Source organism: Cricetulus griseus, chromosome 3 (assembly GCF_003668045.3).
Source record: "Cricetulus griseus strain 17A/GY chromosome 3, alternate assembly CriGri-PICRH-1.0, whole genome shotgun sequence".
NCBI classification, from domain to species: Eukaryota; Metazoa; Chordata; class Mammalia; order Rodentia; family Cricetidae; genus Cricetulus; species Cricetulus griseus.
In genome coordinates this window covers 141,632,792-141,652,836 of record NC_048596.1, presented here as the reverse complement: position 1 = coordinate 141,652,836, position 20,045 = coordinate 141,632,792, and the positions used below count along the sequence as shown (strand labels likewise).

Sequence of the window (20,045 nt, the reverse complement as noted above, 5' to 3'; positions counted from 1 at the left end):
AAACACAAATATTCTTGAGACTTTCCACCCTATTCTCCTGCCTCATGGGGACTTCTAATTTTAAAACTGATTTTTTTTTTTTTTTTTTGGTTTTTCGAGACAGGGTTTCTCTGTGTAGCTTTGGAGTCTATCCTGGCTCTTGCTCTGGAGACCAGGCTGGCCTCGAACTCACAGAGATCCACCTGCCTCTGCCTCACGAGTGCTGGGATTAAAGGCATGTGCCACCAATGGCTTAAAACTGATTTTTTTATTGCTGTGGGTAGGGTTATTTTTTTCATCAGACCCTAACCTTAAGGTGACTGTCAGGTACAGAGGAAACTCATTTCCCCTAATTCTGGCGGTTAGACAAAAGTCAGCATTCCTCAAGAACTTTGAAGCTGCTTCTCCTCTACTAAAAGAGGGCATTTACCTTGTTACTGGCAGGAGGGACATATGGCTACCTGTGGTGTCTATTAACATACCAAAGAACAAGCTGGCCTCCAGGCTCTCTCAGTATCATAAGTACCTGCCACACACTTCAGAGTCCAGGAGCCCAGACCTTCTTACCTCTTCCCCTACCTTGAACTTTTCCAGCTCAAGGGTTTCCCTTGTCCCAGCTACTCATGCTCCTTATAGGCCTGCTATTCCAGCTTCGGGCCCTCTTTTCCCCAAGTTCTCTTTGTCTTCCTCTCTCAGCCTCCCTTGCTCCCACTCTGTCTCACTCTCTGCTCTGCTCCTTCTGTCTCCTGGCCAGGTCCATTTTCAGTCTACTATTTTTCTCTCCATGCTCCGGACTCTTCCAAATGCCTCTGGCTGTTCTCTCCCTCATATCCACAAGAAAAAACCTTACCTTTAACCAAACCATGGAGCAGTCATGTTGTCAGTTTATACAGTGATGTCTTATTACCTGGGAAATTATATCTATACCTCACTGAGGGTCAGTGTGTTGCCTACAGTAAATGGTCAGAAAAATTTGAGAAAGGTAGCCTAGAACAGCAAAAGTAAGTAAGGCCTAATGGTAGGGAAGTGGGAAGCAAAGTCAGTTAGTAGTCACCAGGTAATGTCAGCAGGCAGATGTTAGGAACCTGCAGGGGCCTGAACAAGGACAAATGTATGTGTGCATGCTTGCATGTGTTTCTGTACGTTCTTACGTTCTTACTGTACGTTCCACTGATTAAACTCTGGTCTTCAGGTTTGCAATTAATGTGCTTTAAGCTAATGAGTCATCATGAGCACTCATGGGGACTTCTGAAGTAGGAGCAAATGGATCTTGCATTATAAGATGGCCAAGGATGGGATGCTGTGATTTGAATATGAAATCTCCCCCAGAAGTTCATGTGTTTGCACACCTGGTCCCCAGCTTCTGGTGCTGTTGGGAAAGTTGTGAAACTTCAGGAAGTGGAGCCTTGCTGGAGGAAGTATGTCACTAGGAGTGGGTCTTAAAGTTTAATAGCCCAGCTCCCTGCTTCCTGACTGCAGCCACATGCTGCCTCATGCACCCATAGCCCTGTCTTTTTTGACGTAATGGATGGGATTCCTTCTTAAACTGTAAGGTTTATGAAACAAACACTCCATTAAGTTATTTCTTTTTGTTTTTTGTTTTTTTATTTTTTTAAAGATTTATTTATTATGTATACAGTCTATATAGTCTTCTGCCTGCATGCCAGCAGAGGGCACCGGATCTCATTCAAGGTGGTTGTGAGCCACCATGTGGTTGCTGGGAATTGAACTCAGGACCTTTGGAAGAACAGTCAGTGTTCTTAACCGCTGAGCCATCTCTCCAGCCCCATTAAGTTGTTTCTTGAAAGGAATCTGGTGACATCAAGTAGCAAAGCAGCTAATAGCAATGATCACCCACAGTGCAACTGTTTCCCACATCAGGAATCCTGTCAATTAACAAGATACATGAATGAAGGTAGAGGGACAGATCCCAGAGGCACCAGGATAAACACATGAAAGAAGCCAATATTAAGAGGAAACCAGAAACTTTCCTGAACACTGGGTACATATGTAATAAAACCACATCATCACAAAGAAACACAATATGGCTGGGTGGTGATTCACATCTTCAATACCAGCACTCAGGAGGTGCACGCAGAGGCAGGTGGATCTCTGTGAGTTCCTATATTGAAGAAACGAAAGGAAAGGAAAGGAAAGGAAAGGAAAGGAAAGGAAAGGAAAGGAAAGGAAAGGAAAGGAAAGGAAAGGAAAGGAAAAAGGGAAGGGAAGGAAAGGAAAGGAAAGGAAAGGAAAGGAAAGGAAAGGAAAGGAAAGGAAAGGAAAGGAGGGAAGGCAGGAAGGCAGGAAGGAAGAGAGAGAGAAAGGGAGAATGAAAGAAAATGCACACACACAAAACATAAATGACCTATAATGGTAATGGGCCTAATCTTGAACTCTTCTGGAATCTGGACGGGGCCTAGCTCTGCCTCATTTCCAAGTTCATGTGTTTATCTCTTCTAAGGAACTATCTCTTTTCCCATTCTATGTGTCTTTGTCCAAATCACTGTTTGCAGACACAAGAACCTGCCAATTCCAGCAGATGTGATCTGAACTCTGCTCTGCACCTGTAACTACTGACCATCAAGCAGCTGGGTGGGAAGCAGTAAAGACTTTCAACTGCTCTCATCCTTAACAGGAGGACCTACTATAGCGCTATTCTCTTCTTTCTTGGGCACTTGGAAACGATGGGAAAGTTCCCACAGAATGCCTGATCAAAGTCTGCAGAGTCCAGACTCAAACACTCTTTTCTCATCTTTCCCTGCCATGGTGCCCAAGTTTGGTTCCTATTGCTATCACCAAAACCAACATGCACAGGAAAGCTTATTTGGCTTACATTTCCCAATCACAGTTCATCATGGAGAAATGTGTCAGAGCAGGAATCTGAAGGCAGGAACTGGAGCAGGAGCTAAGGAGAAGCAGTGCTTACTGATTTGCTCTCCATGGCTTAGTCAGCCTTTCTTTCTTTCTTTCTTTCTTTCTTTCTTTCTTCCTTCCTTCCTTCCTTCCTTCCTTCCTTTCTTTCTTTCTTTCTTCCTTTCTCTCTCTCTCTCTCTCTCTCTCTCTCTTTCTTTTTTTTTAAAGATTTATTTATTTATTATGAATATAACATTCTGCCCCTATATATATGCCTGTACACCAGAAGAGGGCACCAGATCTCATTATAGATGGCTGTGAGCCACCATGTGGTTGCTGGAAATTGAACGCAGGACCTCTGGAAGAGCAATCAGTGCTCTTAACCACTGAGCCACCTCTCCAGCCCCAGCCTGCTTGCTCAGGAATGGCACCCCACAGTGGGCTGGGGCATCCTACATCAATCATTAATCAACACTTGTTTTTCCTTCCAGCTTCCTGGAGGCCCACTAGGAATGACAGGGAACGGCAGTCTAGGACTCTGAGACAGCAGTTCTCACCTGCACCTTCCACTTGAGATAATTCTCCAGGAACCACTCCTGACCCCACATTGGGGAGGGAGAATCCAACCCAGGCACCTGCAGGTTCCCAACACCTGGAGACTCCTAAACAACTTTGCTCTCCACTTTCCTACCATTAGGTTTTATTTACTTCTGCTCTGTCGTAGGCTACATTTCTCAAATTCTCCTGTCCATTTACTATAGGCAACACTCACATAAGGATATGGAGATAATTTCCCAGGTAGTAAGATAGCACCTTAAAACATTCTGCTCACTTGCATTAAATGGCCATCTAAAAGTGAAAGCCTTAGTCATGCATTCAAGCAAGCTTCTCTGAGTCTAGCCATCTACTAACTCAAGACTGGGTGAGTATTCCATTCAGATGAAAGAATCTCAGTGCAGAGACATTCCAGGTGAGAGAAACAATTTAGGCAACTGCTTCAACTTTTTACCAAGGCAAAAAGTAACTCAGAAGAATTGGAGATTAAAAATTGGTGTTTCTAACTACACTGCAACTATGGTCACACTCACCCAGAAAAGCCTGGGTTCAAATGATGGGAAAGAGGACACTCTAACCCATCAAATCTCCTCGAGGATGCCAGTAAACAAAAGGAACATGGTTTTTGCATTTCAGAAGCTTTGGTACTTGTCTCTCCCTCCTCAGGATCTTTACGGGAAATCTGCCTTCATCCCCCTGGGACATTACAACACATCTTCAATAAGTGAAATAAGTTTGATCCTGAGAACATAAAGAAAAAGAAGCTAATATTTTACTGTAAGACCATAGGCCTCAAAACAAGCTGGGTGATGGGGAAATTCAGCCAAAGGATCTAAGTTCAAACTGCAACAACATTCTGCAGCAAAACCTATTTTGTAGGACTCAAGGGAATAAGTCTGAACTGTCATGTGTTCAGGCCATCATAGCTCTCTACCAGGAAAGGGGGTCATGTAACACAAAAGTAAACATGATCCCTGTTGTGTCTAAACCATGTTTTTCAAAAAGAACACCACAGGATACATACAGACCCTATCTCTAAACAAACAATGGGCAATAGGACTCAGGAGAAACATCTCCTATTGCATAGAGGCCCACCTTTACCTGCCTCCATAGTCTCCTATTCATTCCAAATTACCAGCACAAAGGGAAAAGCCCTACAGGCCCTACAAACAGTGGAGCTTCCTATCAGCTATTCTCTTCTGTGCCTGTGGCACTCCCTTTAAGTGGTGAAAGTTTGAGTCCCTTTTCAATCACAAATGTCCAATACAAGAAGCTAGGGAGCATTTCTGAGGAACATCCCAATTAACTAGTTATTTCTGGACCTTAACTTTAACTTATGCCTGCTTACTTGCTACATCCCTGGAGGAACACAGAGAATCTTGGAGGATACATTTAAAACGCATTCAAGCAATTTATCTGGTAAAGTTCTAATGACCACCTCCCAGCTCAGGAAGCCACTAGCTGGGATTCCAACTCCTCATCATGGAATCATAAGTATAGGCAGATGATAGAAAAACCTCATTGCAGGAAGGAAAAATTAACTATGTCAACATCGGAGAAGATGCTTGCAGAAAGGAAGAAAACCCTGCCCTATTTCCCAACAGGTTGACTGAGGCTTTCAGGAATTCACCAACATGGACCCTACATTCTTCACAGTATAATCTCTTCTGGGTCAACATTTTATTATCTACCAGCTACAGATATTAAAGAACGCCTCAGAAACTGAAGATGAGACCACAGAACTCTCAACAATTAGCTGTTGGACACTGCTCTCTTCATGTTGAACATCCAAGATCTAGAGGAAGACCAAAAGGAACAGAAGAGATAATTACACTTGTCCTTGAAGGCATTGGCTAGACCTATCAAAAAAAAAAAAAAAAACAACCAAAAACAAAAAAACACATAAGTCTCAGACTTCCAGAGAGAGAGGTTCAGGACATTGGGCATGAAAGAGCTCTAACCGCTACCTCCCTCTCTTGAGTGTTCAACATGTAAAGTCTTGGAAGTCTAACATTGGAAGGTGGACTGATGCTGTCTCAGAGCAGGAAGGACCCAACCCTCAACATCATGGCCACCTTACAGGGCTGAGGGTGCCCAGGGACTGGACTAGCTTCTGATCCCTGCTGAAGTACCTTGAATTATCCTTGAACTAGGGTAAGAAAGCTAATCTGTTACAGACAGTGAAGGCACTTACTTGGTCCTTACCCTTCCCTGGAAACCTACCTTCCTGATCTACAGATATAGTAGGGGCTAGAAGGAACACCCTCCAAAACAGTACTTTACTGCCTCACACACCTGTCTATTTGAAGACCGGGTTTTTAATTATATATTCCCGACAGTCCCTCAATGCCCTTCTCCCATCTTGGGAAGATACTTTGTTAGTTACCCAGGGGCAATCTTGTAATTCTGTAGGGTCTCTGGAGCTATGATTACCCTAGCCTCTAAAGTACCCCCAAGAAAGAAGCCCACAAAAGTGGATCTGACTGTTTGAGGTACAAGGATCCCTGGTTCAGTTAAAATTTGTCTCTTCAAAATCCACTCAAAACCTGTGATAAATTATCCAATCAAAAAAGATCCATCAGGGGGAAGTTGAATTAGAAATACTTTCATCATTAAAACTTTTTGCCAGGTGGTGGTGGCACATGCCTTTAATCCTAGCACTTGGGAGGTAGAGACAGGCAGAGTTCAGTAAATTTGAAGCCAGCCTAGTCTACAGAACAAGTTCGAGGATAGCCAGAGTTACACAGAGATACCCTGTCTTAAAAAAAAAAAAAAAATTAAAAATTAAAAAATCTTTTCTACAACATGTCTTGCTGTCCTCTGTCAGTTTCTCTGTAAAATCCTAATCCTCCTGGAATGTAAAGCAAGTGGAGAAAGTCAAATGGTCCTAGATTTTAGGCTTGTCAGTGCCGTGTTAATGCTACTGAATCCTCTGATGGCCGTTATATTCCCTGAGTCTACTAAGTGGTATACAGTTTCAATGATCTATATTGACTGTCAGCTAGACAGGATCTATCACCTCCTCGGAGACAGTATGAAGGATTTTCTACAATAGGTTGATTAAGCTAGGAAGTCCATCCTAACTGCTGTACTGAATAAACTGATCTTAACAAAGCTTTGCCAAGAAACCTCTATAAAATGAGTAGAGGTGTTGTCCACTGCCCTCATGAGACTTGGAACAGCTCCAAACTCTTAATGCCAGCCTCAGTCCCTATGAGTAACAGGGAAGAAAGGCCCATGAGTCTTACTTATATCCTGAGGCCAATCACAATATGTAACATTTAATATACATGTAATATATATATATATATTATGTATATATATGTATCATATATGTAATATCTCAGGAAAGTGGAAACAAAATTAAACCCAGCTCCAAATATCAGGCCACAAAAATTGTAGCCCTTGAGGATCACATCCTCCATAAAACCTGGAAAAAAGAACCAATGAAATTATTGGGCCCTCCATAGAAGAGACCTTGCCAATGGTCCTAAGTACTCTCATGCCTGTCAAAATTCTTGAAATCATCATTATTGTCTGCAGGGTAAAATCAGTAACCTCAACCAAGAAGTCCCATATCAAGGCCTGGGGCCAACCAACTATCTCCAACTTTCTTCAGAGAACAAAGATAAGTAACACCCTGATGACCACTCACTCAGGCATTCTGAAATGTCCCCTAGTCTGTCTATAGATCATAACTCTGAGCCAATGCATATGACAAATGGAATCATTTCTCCTGCCCCCCTTTCTATGGGAATAGGTCACCCTAGTTAGCAATATAAATAAGGTGGCCAACCTCACCAATTCCTCTCATTTCTGGTTTTGACCTACTAGAAACAACTACCCTTTAGAAGCCTATCAGTTGGTAGAGAGAAAGTGACCCTGTATACATTCTTTGTATACACTGTATATATAAAATACATTGTAAACAACCATTAATAAAAGAGTAGAAGTAGCAAGTACCCAGCCTTCCCTCAAAGATTCAGAAACAGCTCCCATCTTTCCACTACACCACTAGAAAAAGATCATAGGGACCTAATTTGGTTTCAAAGAGCCACTGTCCAATATGTAGATAATATTTTAATATATAGCCCTACCAGAGAAAGCTCAAACCAAAATACCATTGGAATCCTAAACTTTCTGACCATTTGAGACTCCCAGGTCTCCTTCTAAAAGGGCCCAAATCAGCCCCGAGTGCAGTCTTGCCCTCTGAGCACTTTTCCTTGTTATCCTGGTACAGAATACCAGATTTCTCTTTAATGATGCTAATTTTTTAAAATTAAAAACAATATTATTTTACATTCCAATCCCAGTTCCCTCTCTGTCCTGTCCTCCCATTCCCCCAGCACCATCTCCTCATCCCACCCCCCATCCATTCCTCAAGGAGGGTGAGGCCTCCACGGGAGATCATCAAAGTCTGTCACATCACTTGGGGCAGGACCGAGGCCCTCCTCTTGTAAAAATGCTGAATTCTAACAACTACAGAAGCTTGACTTTAAACTTACACCCCTTTCCTAGCCAAACTGTATATACTTCTGCTCCACCTTTTGCTCACTGTAGACCTGGAGCAGAACACTCATAAGCAACCATACAGCCTAAATACTTATAATTTCCTCTGCTGAACAAATTACTCCATTACTTTTGAATTCAGCCACACTCAAATTCTTAGGAAATGGGCAAAACATAGCCAGGTTCTTTAGCCAAATGTAACACAAATTATTTCCAGCTCAGTTCCCAGAAGAGTCTGTATTCCCCTCTGAAACCTCATGAGTTAGGTCTCCACTGTTTATTCTTCTTTCAGCATCCTGGGCTTCTGACCATCACAAACATGATATATTGAGCTCTACCAATCACATCCTAGAGCTTCACTGGCTGAAGTCTCAAACTCTTCCACACACCTCATGCAAACCAGGTCTAAAGGCTGAAGAACCACATAATCATGTTTACCACAGAAACAGATAAGATGAGGAAAAGTTTATTCTGGCTCTCGGTTTAAGAAGCTACACTATCCACACAGATAGGAAAGCATAGCAACAGTAGTTTGAGCTAGTTGGTCACATTGTGTCTGCAGTCAGAAAGCAGAGAGTGGACAGAAATGGGGACAGACTATAAAACCACAAGACCTGTGTGTTAGTCTGAAATGTAATTGGCTCCCATAATGCATAGGGAGTGGCATGATTAGGAGGTGTGGCTTTGTTGGAGTAGGATGGCCTTGTTGGAGCAAGTACATTACTAATGCTCAAGCTATGCTCAGTGTAGACTCAGTTCACTTCCCGTTCCCTAGGGATCAAGATATAGAACTCTCAGCTTCTTCTCCAGCACGGTGTCTGCCTGCATGCTACTATGTCCTGCCATGATGATAATGACTAAACCTCTGCAACTGTAAGCCACCACAATTAAATGTTTCCCTTTATACGCATGGTCGTGGAGCTAAAGAGATGGCTCAGTGGTTAAGAGTACTGACTGTTCTTCCTGAGGTCCTGAGTTCAATTCCCAGCAACCACATGGTGGCTCACAGCCACCTTGAATGAGATCTGGTGCCCTCTGCTGGCATGCAAGCACAAGACTGTATATATAATAAATAAATAAAATCTTAAAAAAAAAAAAAAAGAGTTGCAGTGTTCATAGTGGTTCTTCACAACAACAGAAACAGTAACTAAAACAACCTGCTCACAGTGGCCTCTGCCAGTAAGGGCCCACATCCTAAAGGTTTCACAATGTTCCACAACAGCACCAAAAGCTGGTGACCAGGTGTTGAAATACATGAGCTGACATGGGACATTTTGCATTCAAACCCCAATACCCTTCTTATAATGAGAACTGGCTCAATGTTGTCAGTTACAGGGCAATGGTTCCCTGAGCTCTCCACTTTCTCTTCCCTTATATTCTCATATCAATGACCTTCAGGGAATAAATGCTATTAATGATTCAAAAATGGTACTATTACCAAAGTAGGGAGAAAATTGGGGATACCAGATGCCTAAAAATAAGGAAGTGATAAGTTCTGGCAGTCCTTTTAACAAAGTGTTTCTACTAAATTTGCAGCATTCCATGCTCTTCTACTTATTTTCCTCCGTAGGTCACTCTCATCTTTTAAGCCAATATTATATTTACATGTTTTATTTTCTGCACATGAGCATTAAGACAGACCTCCCCTGAGCATGAAGTTCCTCTGCATCTGATACATATCCCAAAACCAGAGCTGGTAAAGTCCCTGCACATATCCCAGAGACACTCAGTCTAAGTATAAACTGTATACATGCATCTGTGCCAGGCCCGCTACCAACTCACTACCCAGATTCCTTCCTCCTCCTCCATCAGGGGACCGCATGAAGCCTGCGTTCCCTATCTTGTTCTAAAACCACTGAGTTCTTCAGTTTCATCCTGGGAAGAGGCATCTCAATAGAGACAAATATACCTCCATCAGATTGCCTACAGGCAAGTTTGTAGAGCACTTTTTTGTTTAATGATTGATATTGGAGAACCCAGTCCATTGTGGGTGGTGCCATCTTTGGGCAGGTGGCCCTGGGCTGTCTAAGAAAACATGCTGAGCAAGCCAGTAAGCAATGTTCATCAGTGGCATCTGCTCCATTGGTGTAGTCTGTCTCCAAGTTTTTGTTGTGACAGTCCTATGACCCTGTTGGTTTTGGAAGGACTGTGGATAGAGTTTGGAACATTGGGCTGGGAGAAATAATGGGCTGATAGTGGAGTAAGACAGGAATGCTGAAAGAGGTGCACACGATGGAAGCCTAGCTTTTGAAGTTTCAGAAAGACGCAAAGATCATCGGGGCCATTCATGTGATATTCTGAATTAACAATCTTTGGTTCTGTTCATCTTGGACTGAAGAATCAGTTGTTGGTAAGAGACCAGAACCACTGAAGTGAAACTTTTGCTTCACTGGGACAACAGATGCTGTTCAGCTGGAACTGGGGAATTAGTGGTGATTAAGAAGACGCCAGCACCAATGAGGATCTTTAAGTCTGGGAGTATCTCCTTGGGGTCAGTTCACAGAAGGAACCAAGGCTGCATCTCAGACTGACAACAATCTTTGTAACATGAGTCACCCAAGTGGTACTGGTTATGAAGGCATGAAAGGGTCATAGTGAGCAGCTGAGGCTTGGCTCTGTGGCCCTCAAGAAAGGCCAGGAAAGGTCATTGGTGAAGGTGAAGTCTCGGTTACAGTGGAAGTCCAGGACTGAAGTGGTCATGGAGAGAAAATGAGGATTGACACCATGTGGGAGAGTCACAGGCCCTGAAGAGAGCCCAGGAGAAGCTACTGGTGGAAGTTTAATCCATCTGCAGCAGAAGACTCCAGCATTTCAAACTGACAGTACCAGGGCTGGAGAGATGGCTCATCTGTTAAGAGCACAGGGGTGTTAAGAGGATCTGCAGAGGATGGAAAGGGAGAAGGGGCTCAATGGAGGAGTCCAGAATGGATGGTCCTGAATGAAGCCCAGATATTGAACAATGAACTATTTACACTATTGGAGTTTAGTTTTGCTCGGTTTGGTTGTTACTATGCCCTGGCCATTCCTTCTTGGAGTAGAGGGCATTTTGTCCTTCTGTCTGTTTTACAAGTCCACAGTTAGGGGACTTCAGAATTTTAGAGACTTTGGATATTCTGGAGATAATATGGATGGTTTGGAGTAACTTTGAATGTTGAAAGTTGAACTTTAAAGACTGGAATTTTGGGGGCTGGAGAGATGGCTTAGCGGTTAAGAGCACTGACTGTTCTTCCAGAGGTCCTGAGTTCAATTCCCGGCAACCACATGGTGGCTCACAACCACCTTGAATGAGATCTTGTGCCCTCTGCTGGCATGTAGGCAGAAGACAGTATACTTGATAAATAAATAAAATCTTTAAAAAAAAAAAAAAGGACTGAAACTTTTAAAGTTTGAAGTATGTCTTATACTGTGATACTGATATTAATGTGACATCTTGGGAACAACAAGAAAGGAAAGGTTATGGTTTAACAGGGATGTGTTTGTGTGCATTGGGTCAAAAAGGAGTCATTGTGCTGGCTAGTTTTATGTCAACTTGACACAAAGGAGTAATTGTGAAAGGGGGCGGGGAATCTCAGTTAATAAAATGCCCCATCAGGTTGGTCTGTGGGCAAGCCTGTGGTACATTTTCTCAACTTCTCAGATACCCTGCAAGAACTCTGAGAGATTACTGTATCAAGGTGGGAAGTTACAATAAAGACCCCAGAACATTGGAAATGTCAAGACTATGGACTATGTGCCAAAGAAAGCTGCAGGCACCAAGTGGAATCTGCACAAGAGAGAAGCCACATATGCTGTTGGGGCAGAGCATGAGGGGTGGTCCTACTGAAGTCACTGGGGCCTAGGTGATTCTATAATGAGGCTCAGAAGTTCATAGGAGCAGAATTTCTTTGGTCCATCCAGTGTGAGTCTTGCTCTGTTCCTAACTTTTTCTTGCTATGCCCCTACATCTTCCTTTTGGAAAGGAAATTATTTGTTCTGTGTTATTGTGTATTGTATGTTCCTCAGTTGTTTATTATTCTATTATAGTATGTGTGTGTGTGCACATGCATGCACGATGGGGAGGGTGGGACATGTGCCACAACATACACGTGAATGTCAGAGCACAACTTTGTGGAGTTGGACCACTGCTTCCATCTTTGCAGATTCCAGGGATCAAACTCAGTCCCCAGACTTTTGAAGCCAGCACTTTTACCTGAAAATGGGTCTCAATGACCCATTTTCTTTCTTTCTTTTTGTTTTTAGTGTTTTTATATGAGCTCATAGTTTTAAAAAACTATCATGAGTTTTAGAAGACAGTGTAAGGACTACTGGCTATGGAGTAGATCCGGTGTGATGGCACTGGGTAGGTAGAAGTAGAAGAATCAGAAGTTCAAAATCACCCTTAACTTCATATTGAGTTTGAGGCAAACCCAAGATATATATGTGAGAACTTGACCAGACTGTCTCAAAAATTTTTTATTTAGAACTACAGGAATTTTTATAGGATGCATTTTTCACTCTGCAAACTGATGGGGGATGTCTTTCTGTATGCTGTGAATACGTTTCTCTCATTGGTTGATGAATAAAACTGTTTCAGCCAATGAAGAGGCAGGATTTAGCCAGGTGGGAAATCTAAACAGGGATAGAGAAAGGTAGTAGGCAGAGTTGAGGAGATGCTATATAGCTACTGGGAAGGTAGGACGCCCAGGCATTCTCTGGTAAGCTAAGACCACATGGAGATACATAGATTAACAGAAATGGATTAATAGTTGAGAGAGAGCTAGACAATAAAAAGCCTGAGCCATCAGCTAAACAGTTTATAATTAATAGAAGCCTATATGTATTTATTGGGACTAAATGGCCAAGGGACCAGACGGGACAAAAACTTCCATCTACAGCAAACAGCTCCACTTCAGCACTAATTTTCTGAGTTTCTTTTCTAATTTCTGTGATAAGATACCCTGATAAATGCAATTTAAGGAAATGGTTTCTTTTGCCTCCCAGCTTGAAGGTACAGTTCATCACAGTAGGAAGTCACAGCAGCAGCAGGAGCTTAGTTTCTTCTCTCATTACTGTGACCACACACCTGTCAAGAAGCAACTTCAGGAAGGAAACAAATTATTCTGGCTTACAGTTACAGTTAAACAGATAAATAGCAGTGAAGTCTCCCAACAGCAAGAGACCAGCCAGTCCCATCTCATCCAAAATCATGAAGCAGAGAATGAACAGGAAATGGACTGTACTAAAAAAATATCAAGACTTGCCCTCCAGAAGCTTACTTCCTCCAGAGAGGCTCCACCTTCAAAAGGGTCCACAACTCTCCCTGTGCCACCTTATGGTGACCAAGTGAACACATGTGACTACAGGGGGATATTTCACTTTCAAACTATAACACAGCTGGTACACACTCCCAACACCAAATAGGCACCTGCCCATGCCCTCCCTGGGACAACAGACTGTATGTATCTCCTTAAGCTGTGAACTGAAATGAAACTGTCCTCCCTTGTAATGCTTCCTGTCAGGCTGATATTCACAGTAACAAGAAAAGTAACTAATATGCCACCTTAACTATTTCCTAGTGTACAGCTCAGTGGTGTTAAGAACAAGAGTGCTGCTGGTCAATCAATAATAACTCTTCTCGATGGGCACTGGTGATGTACACCTTTAATCACAGTGCTTGGGAGGCACAGGCAGGTGGATCTCTGAGGCCAATCTTGTCTACAGTGTAAGTTCCAGGACTGCCAGAGACCCTGTCTCAAAAAAATTAATAATAATAACAATAATAATAATAATGATAATAATAATAATAATAACAACTATACATTTCTAAAATGCTACTGACCTGGAAATTTTCTACTCTGATGTTGTGGACTATTCTTTTACACTGTGTGAAGACATGTCACTGTGAGTGGTTTAATAAGAAACTAAGCAGCCAATAGCTAGGCAGGATTTTGGAGTGAAAAAAAAAAAAAAAAAAAAAAAAAAAACAGTGAGAAGAAGGCGGAGTCACCAGCCAGACAAAGGAAACAGGAAAACAGCATGGGCAGTACAGAGTAAAGGTAATACAGCCACAAGGCAGAAAGCAAATTGATAGAAATGAGTTAATTTAAATTATAAGAGCTAGTTAGAAACAAGTCTAAGCTACTGGCAGAGCTTTCATAATTAATAAGAAGCCTCCCTGTGGTTATTTGGGAGCTAGATAGTGGGACAGAAAAATCAACTACACTCTGGGCCATTCCTCTCTTGCTCTACTCTAGGGGGTAACCATTAGTATACTTTCCATCTGTCCATAAATTTGAATTGCTCTGAGGGCCTCATCATAGAATCACACAGTAGTGTCCTTTCAGGACAGGTTTATGTCCTCAAGATTCATCTCTGTTGTGTCAAAACTGCCTTCTTTTTAAAGGCTGACTGATATGCAGCCTTAAAAAGAGCACATTTTGTCATCTGCTCAAGTTTGGATCTAGAATATCCTTCAAAGGGTCACAGCTTGTACCATGGTTGGAAGGTGGCAGATCCTGTAACACAGAGGGCACGTGGATAGTCTTACGTCATTCTGGTCATGCACGTGAAGGAGCTGTGGAACTCTGGTCCTTCCTTTTTCCATCTTTCTATTCCAGGCTCCTGCTTGAGGTAAGTGAAATGAAACTTGCAAAATTATGAGTCAAAGTAATCTTTTTCTTATTACACCAGCACAGCTCCTTGTTACAGTAACAGAAAACCCACTAGCACACCACCATCAGTTCATGGACTGAGTCACTCCCGTCTGTGGACTCCGGGAATAAGGCTTTTGCAAACAAAAGTGCAAAAATCTCTTGAGTCCCTGCTTTTACTTCCTTTAGGTATGGCTAGAATATCTGAGGTCTTTGCATAATCCAAGAAGTAGAACTGCTGGCTCAAATGGTAATTCTATATTTAGCACTTTGAGGAACAAACATGCTATTTTCCAAAGAGGCTGCATCATTTTACACCCCCACTAGCAAAACATGAGTTTTAAATTCTCTAATTCCTGGCCAATACTTGTTTTACATTTCTTGAGCATATAAGGTAGAAATTTATTGCAGTCCTTGATTTCCAAAAGGGAAATTTTAAAAGATCAACCAGTCATTGCTGGTCTACAGCATCTGCATAGATTTTAGTAACGAATAAAACACCCTCAGCCAGGTCTGAGTAGCCACCTTCCCTGAGCTTGGTCTCCAGACAGCCCTGGTCCCTCTTTATCAGTATCCCGGGTGTACAGTCTCTCAGTGACAACCAGCCTATGCCCCTCCTCTCACTGGCTATCACTATGAAGCTATGGATACCAAGAATTTGTTCTTATCAGACTCAAAACAGAACTGGAGCTGGCTGATGCCTACCTGCTTGAGGTAAGTGCTTTCTCAAGTCCCACTGGAGATTCCTCCTCTAACTCTGGCAATACAACTTCCCCTCTTTTCCTAATCACTTACGCTTTTATGAGACAGGTCTTGCTACACAGTCCAGTCTAGCCTTGAACCATGTAGCCCCGGCTGAACTATGTTCAGCCTCCTGAACCATAAGTCTGTCCTAAGTAATAGGATTACAAGCAGGTACCACCATACTCAGTCAATACAGTTTGTGTTCAACATTCTTTAAGAACCCCTCAATTCAGAGATGGATTCTCCAGACAGAACACTGACAGCAGTGACCTGACATCAACAACAGCCCAAGTTTCCAAGACCAATGAACCCTATACTATGTGTAAATTTCTCCCTTTCTGCCTTAACACCCCCACCCTACTGCCTCAAATCTCCTTGAATACAGAGTTTACTATGGCATGCCTAGTCCGGTTACAGTGCTCTTAAACATTCTGAAATAGTATTATTTTTGGAGAATGTCTAGTTGCTATTTAGACAGTCTTATAGTTCAGACCTTAAATGTCCACCAAAGGACCACATGCTAAAAGTTTGGTTACTAGCTCATGGTGCAACTGGGAGAAAACAAAACCTTTACAAGGGGCTTAGTGAGCCAGGCAGTGGTGGCACACACCTTTAATCCCAGCACTCAGGAGGCAGAGGCAGGTGGATCTCAGTGAGTTCCAGGACAGCCAGGACTATTACACAGTGAAACCCTATCTCAAAAAAGGGGGGGGGGGAGGAGCTTAGTGAAAGGAAGTTGGATTATCTGGTACATACTTCAGGGAGACTGTGGGACTCTTCTTCCTCTCAGTTTCCCAGCTGCCTAAAGGGAAGGGGCTTCATTCAGCAAGGTCCAACACCTCTCATATCACAGGCCCAAAGCAACAAACAGAAACTACGAAGATATGAGTTAAAATGAAGCTCTCCTCTTTTTTAAAGTTGTTTATCTCAGCTATTTCCACAGCAGCAAAAGGCTACCAAAGATCGGTATGATCCCTGCCTTCCTACCTGCAGGTTACCTAGTCCTCTGCAGGCAACCCAACTTCCATGTTGCTCTAACTCTGGACATTTGGAGCAGCTAGTTATTCACATACAATGAATCAAACAGGTCTTTTAAAGAATACATCTGCAGAACTAGGGATGCAGCTCAGCTGAAAGAGAGCTTGCCTAGCATGCATAAAGCCTCAGGTTTGATACCCCAACACTACATAAACATGGCATAGCAACCCATTCTTGTCATCCTAGCATTTGGAAAATGGAGGCAGGAGGATCAGAAGTTCAAAGTCACCCTCAGCTACCAGGTGAAGGCCAGCCTGGGATGCATGATAACCTGTCTCAAAAACAAAATGTCCATACTGAACATGTATGAACTTTTTCCTTGTCATTATTCCCTTAGACAATAAAGTGTAACAACTATTTACACAATATTTACTTTGAGTTGTTTTATAAGTCATTAACAGATTATTGGAAGTTAAATTATAAATATAGGATGTCATAAGTCATATGCAAATACCATACCACGTAAAGCAAGGGATTTGAGTATATGCAATTTGGGTCATTTCTGGGTTCCGAACAAATGTCCTGTGAAATATACTATGAGTGAGAGCCCTTACCCCATCCCACTTACATGTCACTCAAAGGCACAAAAAAGAAGCTTGGTAGTTGAATCCTGAGACTGTGCTTCGGAGGGCACTCTCCAGCTCTCCAGGAGTTTACTGGGCCCATTCATTAAGAAGATTCTTTAAAGGTGAAACTCACAGTCAGTAGCTCCCCAAACATCTCCATTGAAGAACTACAATTAGAATTTAGCTTCCCTGGAGCTTCGACTTCCTAGAAATTATTATAAAGGTATAATCTTCTGAAGAAACAAAGTTAATTATAGTATAAGAAACCATAAAGGGTTAGTCTCCCTTAATGTAAGAACTTGGCCTTTATGTATCAGTATCACCTCTTTGTCTCTCCTCTTCCATTTCAGTTATTTGATAGTTATAAGCTATGTCCATCATTAAATAGATATAGTAAATGATTATGGGGGGGGTTGGTTTTTACTTTATTTTATGGTGGCTTGGAGGCTCACTTTGTCACCAGGCTGGGATTACAGGTGAATGCCATCATATCTTCCCTGAGAATAGATTTTAAAACGGTTGTAGCTTCAGTATCTATAATAGTATATAGCATAAGAGCTTCAAAAAACCATGTTAAACAAAGAAGATTTACTAAAGCAAAACTGTCTGCCTTTTGCTACCACAAGTAAAGTAATCTTAACCAACAGCAGTTGTTGGAAAGTGAGGAAATACAAAACTAATGAATATTACATTTCCACTTTATTAATTTAAAGGCATACTATGGAATGTGTGATAACACACACCTGTAATCCCAGATACTCAGGATGTTGAGGCAGGAAGATCATGAGTTTGATAGGGCTTGAACCACACAGTGAGAGACTATTTTCTAAAGTATACACATACAAAACCATACATAGTTTGTAGGTATAAATCAAAACATCATGTTTTTGATTTTTTAAAAATATGGTGCTTAGGATTAGACCCAGGACTTCAAAAGCAATTTTAGTTTTGTTTTGTTTTGTTTTGTTTAGCAGTACCCTGGAACACAAAAACTGAGCTGAAACAATTTATTTACTTTTGCTAATCAAATGGTTTATCTTTTTTTTTTCAGCAGGAAGATTCCTTTATGGTGGTGAATAGATGACACAGTTCTAGAGTAGGGCCTTGGGATGCAGAAAGGAATAGGTCTAAGAAGGACCAATCCATTCTAGGACTCACATCAAGCAGATACACATCCCAGAAAATGACTGCCCATATACCTCCCCAAGGCTCCTCCCACCCATCAGTTCAACCAATAACGATGCTGCTTTAATTCTTCTTTTTTGGCCACTGAAGATAAACTCCACTGGTTTATCTTATTAATGTGATTTTTTTCTAACTGAAGTCTGCACTCAGATTTCTTTTGTTTTCCTCTTATGTCTTATATTTGATGGTATGTCTTCTGATTCCTTCTGGCTATGAGAGTTCCTCAGGTTTCATTGCCTTAATTACAAGCCCAGTCAGGTATTTTATATGGTGTTCCTCAGCTGAGGTTTGTGTGGTTTGTGTGATGTTTCTCTCAGGGTTAACCTGGAAGTTGTGGGATTAGCAAGACTACCTCACAGGTAAAGCACCCATTCTCACAATCCTATCAAGGGCACATGTGTTTTTTCCATTTTAGTCACAACAAACAACTTTGCCCAATTATGATGGCTGTACAATTTGACAGACCCTAAGTGTAGTTGCCAAGTGTATCAGATGCTTGTACATTAGAGACACATCTGCATGCTTCAGAAATCACACTTGGTTTGATTTAGGCTTTATATTGGGATTGCAATGCTTTCACTGTGAAATTAATTTCTTTAAATAAAGATTGCTGGTTCTGTACTTTCACTCAAGGTTGTCAGTTCTTTGTCTCTTTTCTGAAGGTCCTTGGCTCCCTAGCCATGTCAAAGTTTCAACTGTCTTCTGGAATCAGAGCTATTAAGTGTATTTACTTCCCATATGCTCGAAGCCAGGTCCTTACCCCTACAGTTCTTGTGGTTGGGACTCCAACCACAAGCCTTTCTCTGTCTCTCTATAAGCCATGTTTACTTTCCCCTTCAAAGTATTCTGCCTCTGGCGTTCAGTGCCTGTCACAGACCTCTAAACACAAATGGCATGCATGACATGGACAAAGAAAGAAGGGCTCTGTGCCTCATCCCACTTTCTGTATCACTCACTAAGGAGTGGTATCTGGTGACCTGTCGACCCAGGCCAAGCTCAGCGGGCCCATTTGCATGCCTGTTTTGTTTTCTTCATGCTTCAGATGGTTGAAATGTCAACCAGAGGTAACTCAACTAAGAACCCCTTGGCCAAAGCCGCTGGCAAGAACAGACCTTGCACTAAAGGTGAGAGTGGGCACTTCAGTGGCTGCCTGCACACCCTGCGGGCCCACCACACAACCTTAGCTCTTCACACCACTAAGTGCTCTCCCAAGAGCACCCCAGGCCATTTCACAGCAGGACAGGCCTGGCTCCACCCACCTCTGGATTTTATGTTGAGGAAGCCCTGCCTGACAGTAGGTGAGTGCCGGCCTCCGGGCAGCAGGGCTGCAAGCCGAGCACCTGTCCCGATGCTCCCCAGCAGGGTGGCGGTGAAGGACTGGACCGGTAAAGGAATGGGGCAATAAGTCCTGTGAAAGGCTCCTGAAAGAGTGAAGAAGGCCTCTCGGGCTACTGAGAAGAGAGAGAGACCGCGCGGGATGCAGCGATGATGCCTGCGGGGCAGCTAGAAGAGCCCGCCCGGGCAACGCTCACCGGCTCCCGCAGCAGCGTAGCGCGGACCCCGGCCCGGCCTCAGCCCGCCCTACCTCGCCTTTTAGCGCGTACAATGCCCTTCTTCTGCAGCACGAACGTGGACCCGTTCACTAGGCTCGACACCACAGCCACGCCCAGGCCGAGCGACACGGCGGCGGGGCTCGGGCCGCGCGCCCCCTCCCCGGCCGCCGCAGCCGCCGCCGCAGTCCCCATGCCGCCCGCGCCGCCCTCCGCTGCGCGTGCGCGCCGCGCCCCACGGACTGAGAGCTGAGCGGCGCGGGGCGGGGCAGGAGCCGGAGCCGGAGACTAGGGTCGGATGGCGAAGTGAGGCGGGGTGGGGAGGGACTCGGGGTGGCTGGGATGCATGCTGTGGGAACTGAGGTCGTAAAGGCTTCTGAGGTCTATGTGGAAGCTGAGAGATAATTCAGGAGAGCGGCTGGTGCAGTGTTTGGGGA

At 43.1% G+C, this 20,045-nt stretch overlaps 1 protein-coding gene across 5 annotated transcripts in view; it reads right to left on the bottom strand.

Annotated features, from left to right (window-relative positions):
- Positions 1-19,811, bottom strand: part of Nipa1 (NIPA magnesium transporter 1) — a 43,987-nt gene extending 24,176 nt beyond the window's left edge. For 2 of the 5 annotated variants that reach the window (XR_003483143.2, XM_027404743.2), the window contains exon 1: positions 19,644-19,811. Coding sequence is in view for 1 of the 5 variants with exons in the window: in XM_027404743.2 (XP_027260544.1) it covers positions 19,644-19,803 (160 nt within the window). In the remaining 4 variants the exon portion in view is untranslated. Of the gene's footprint in view, positions 1-14,422; positions 14,497-16,875; positions 17,079-19,643 lie in introns of all 5 variants that reach the window. The other 3 variants (XM_027404746.2, XM_027404745.2, XM_027404744.2) reach the window with 3 other exon arrangements.
- Between the last annotated feature and the right edge of the window lie 234 nt (positions 19,812-20,045).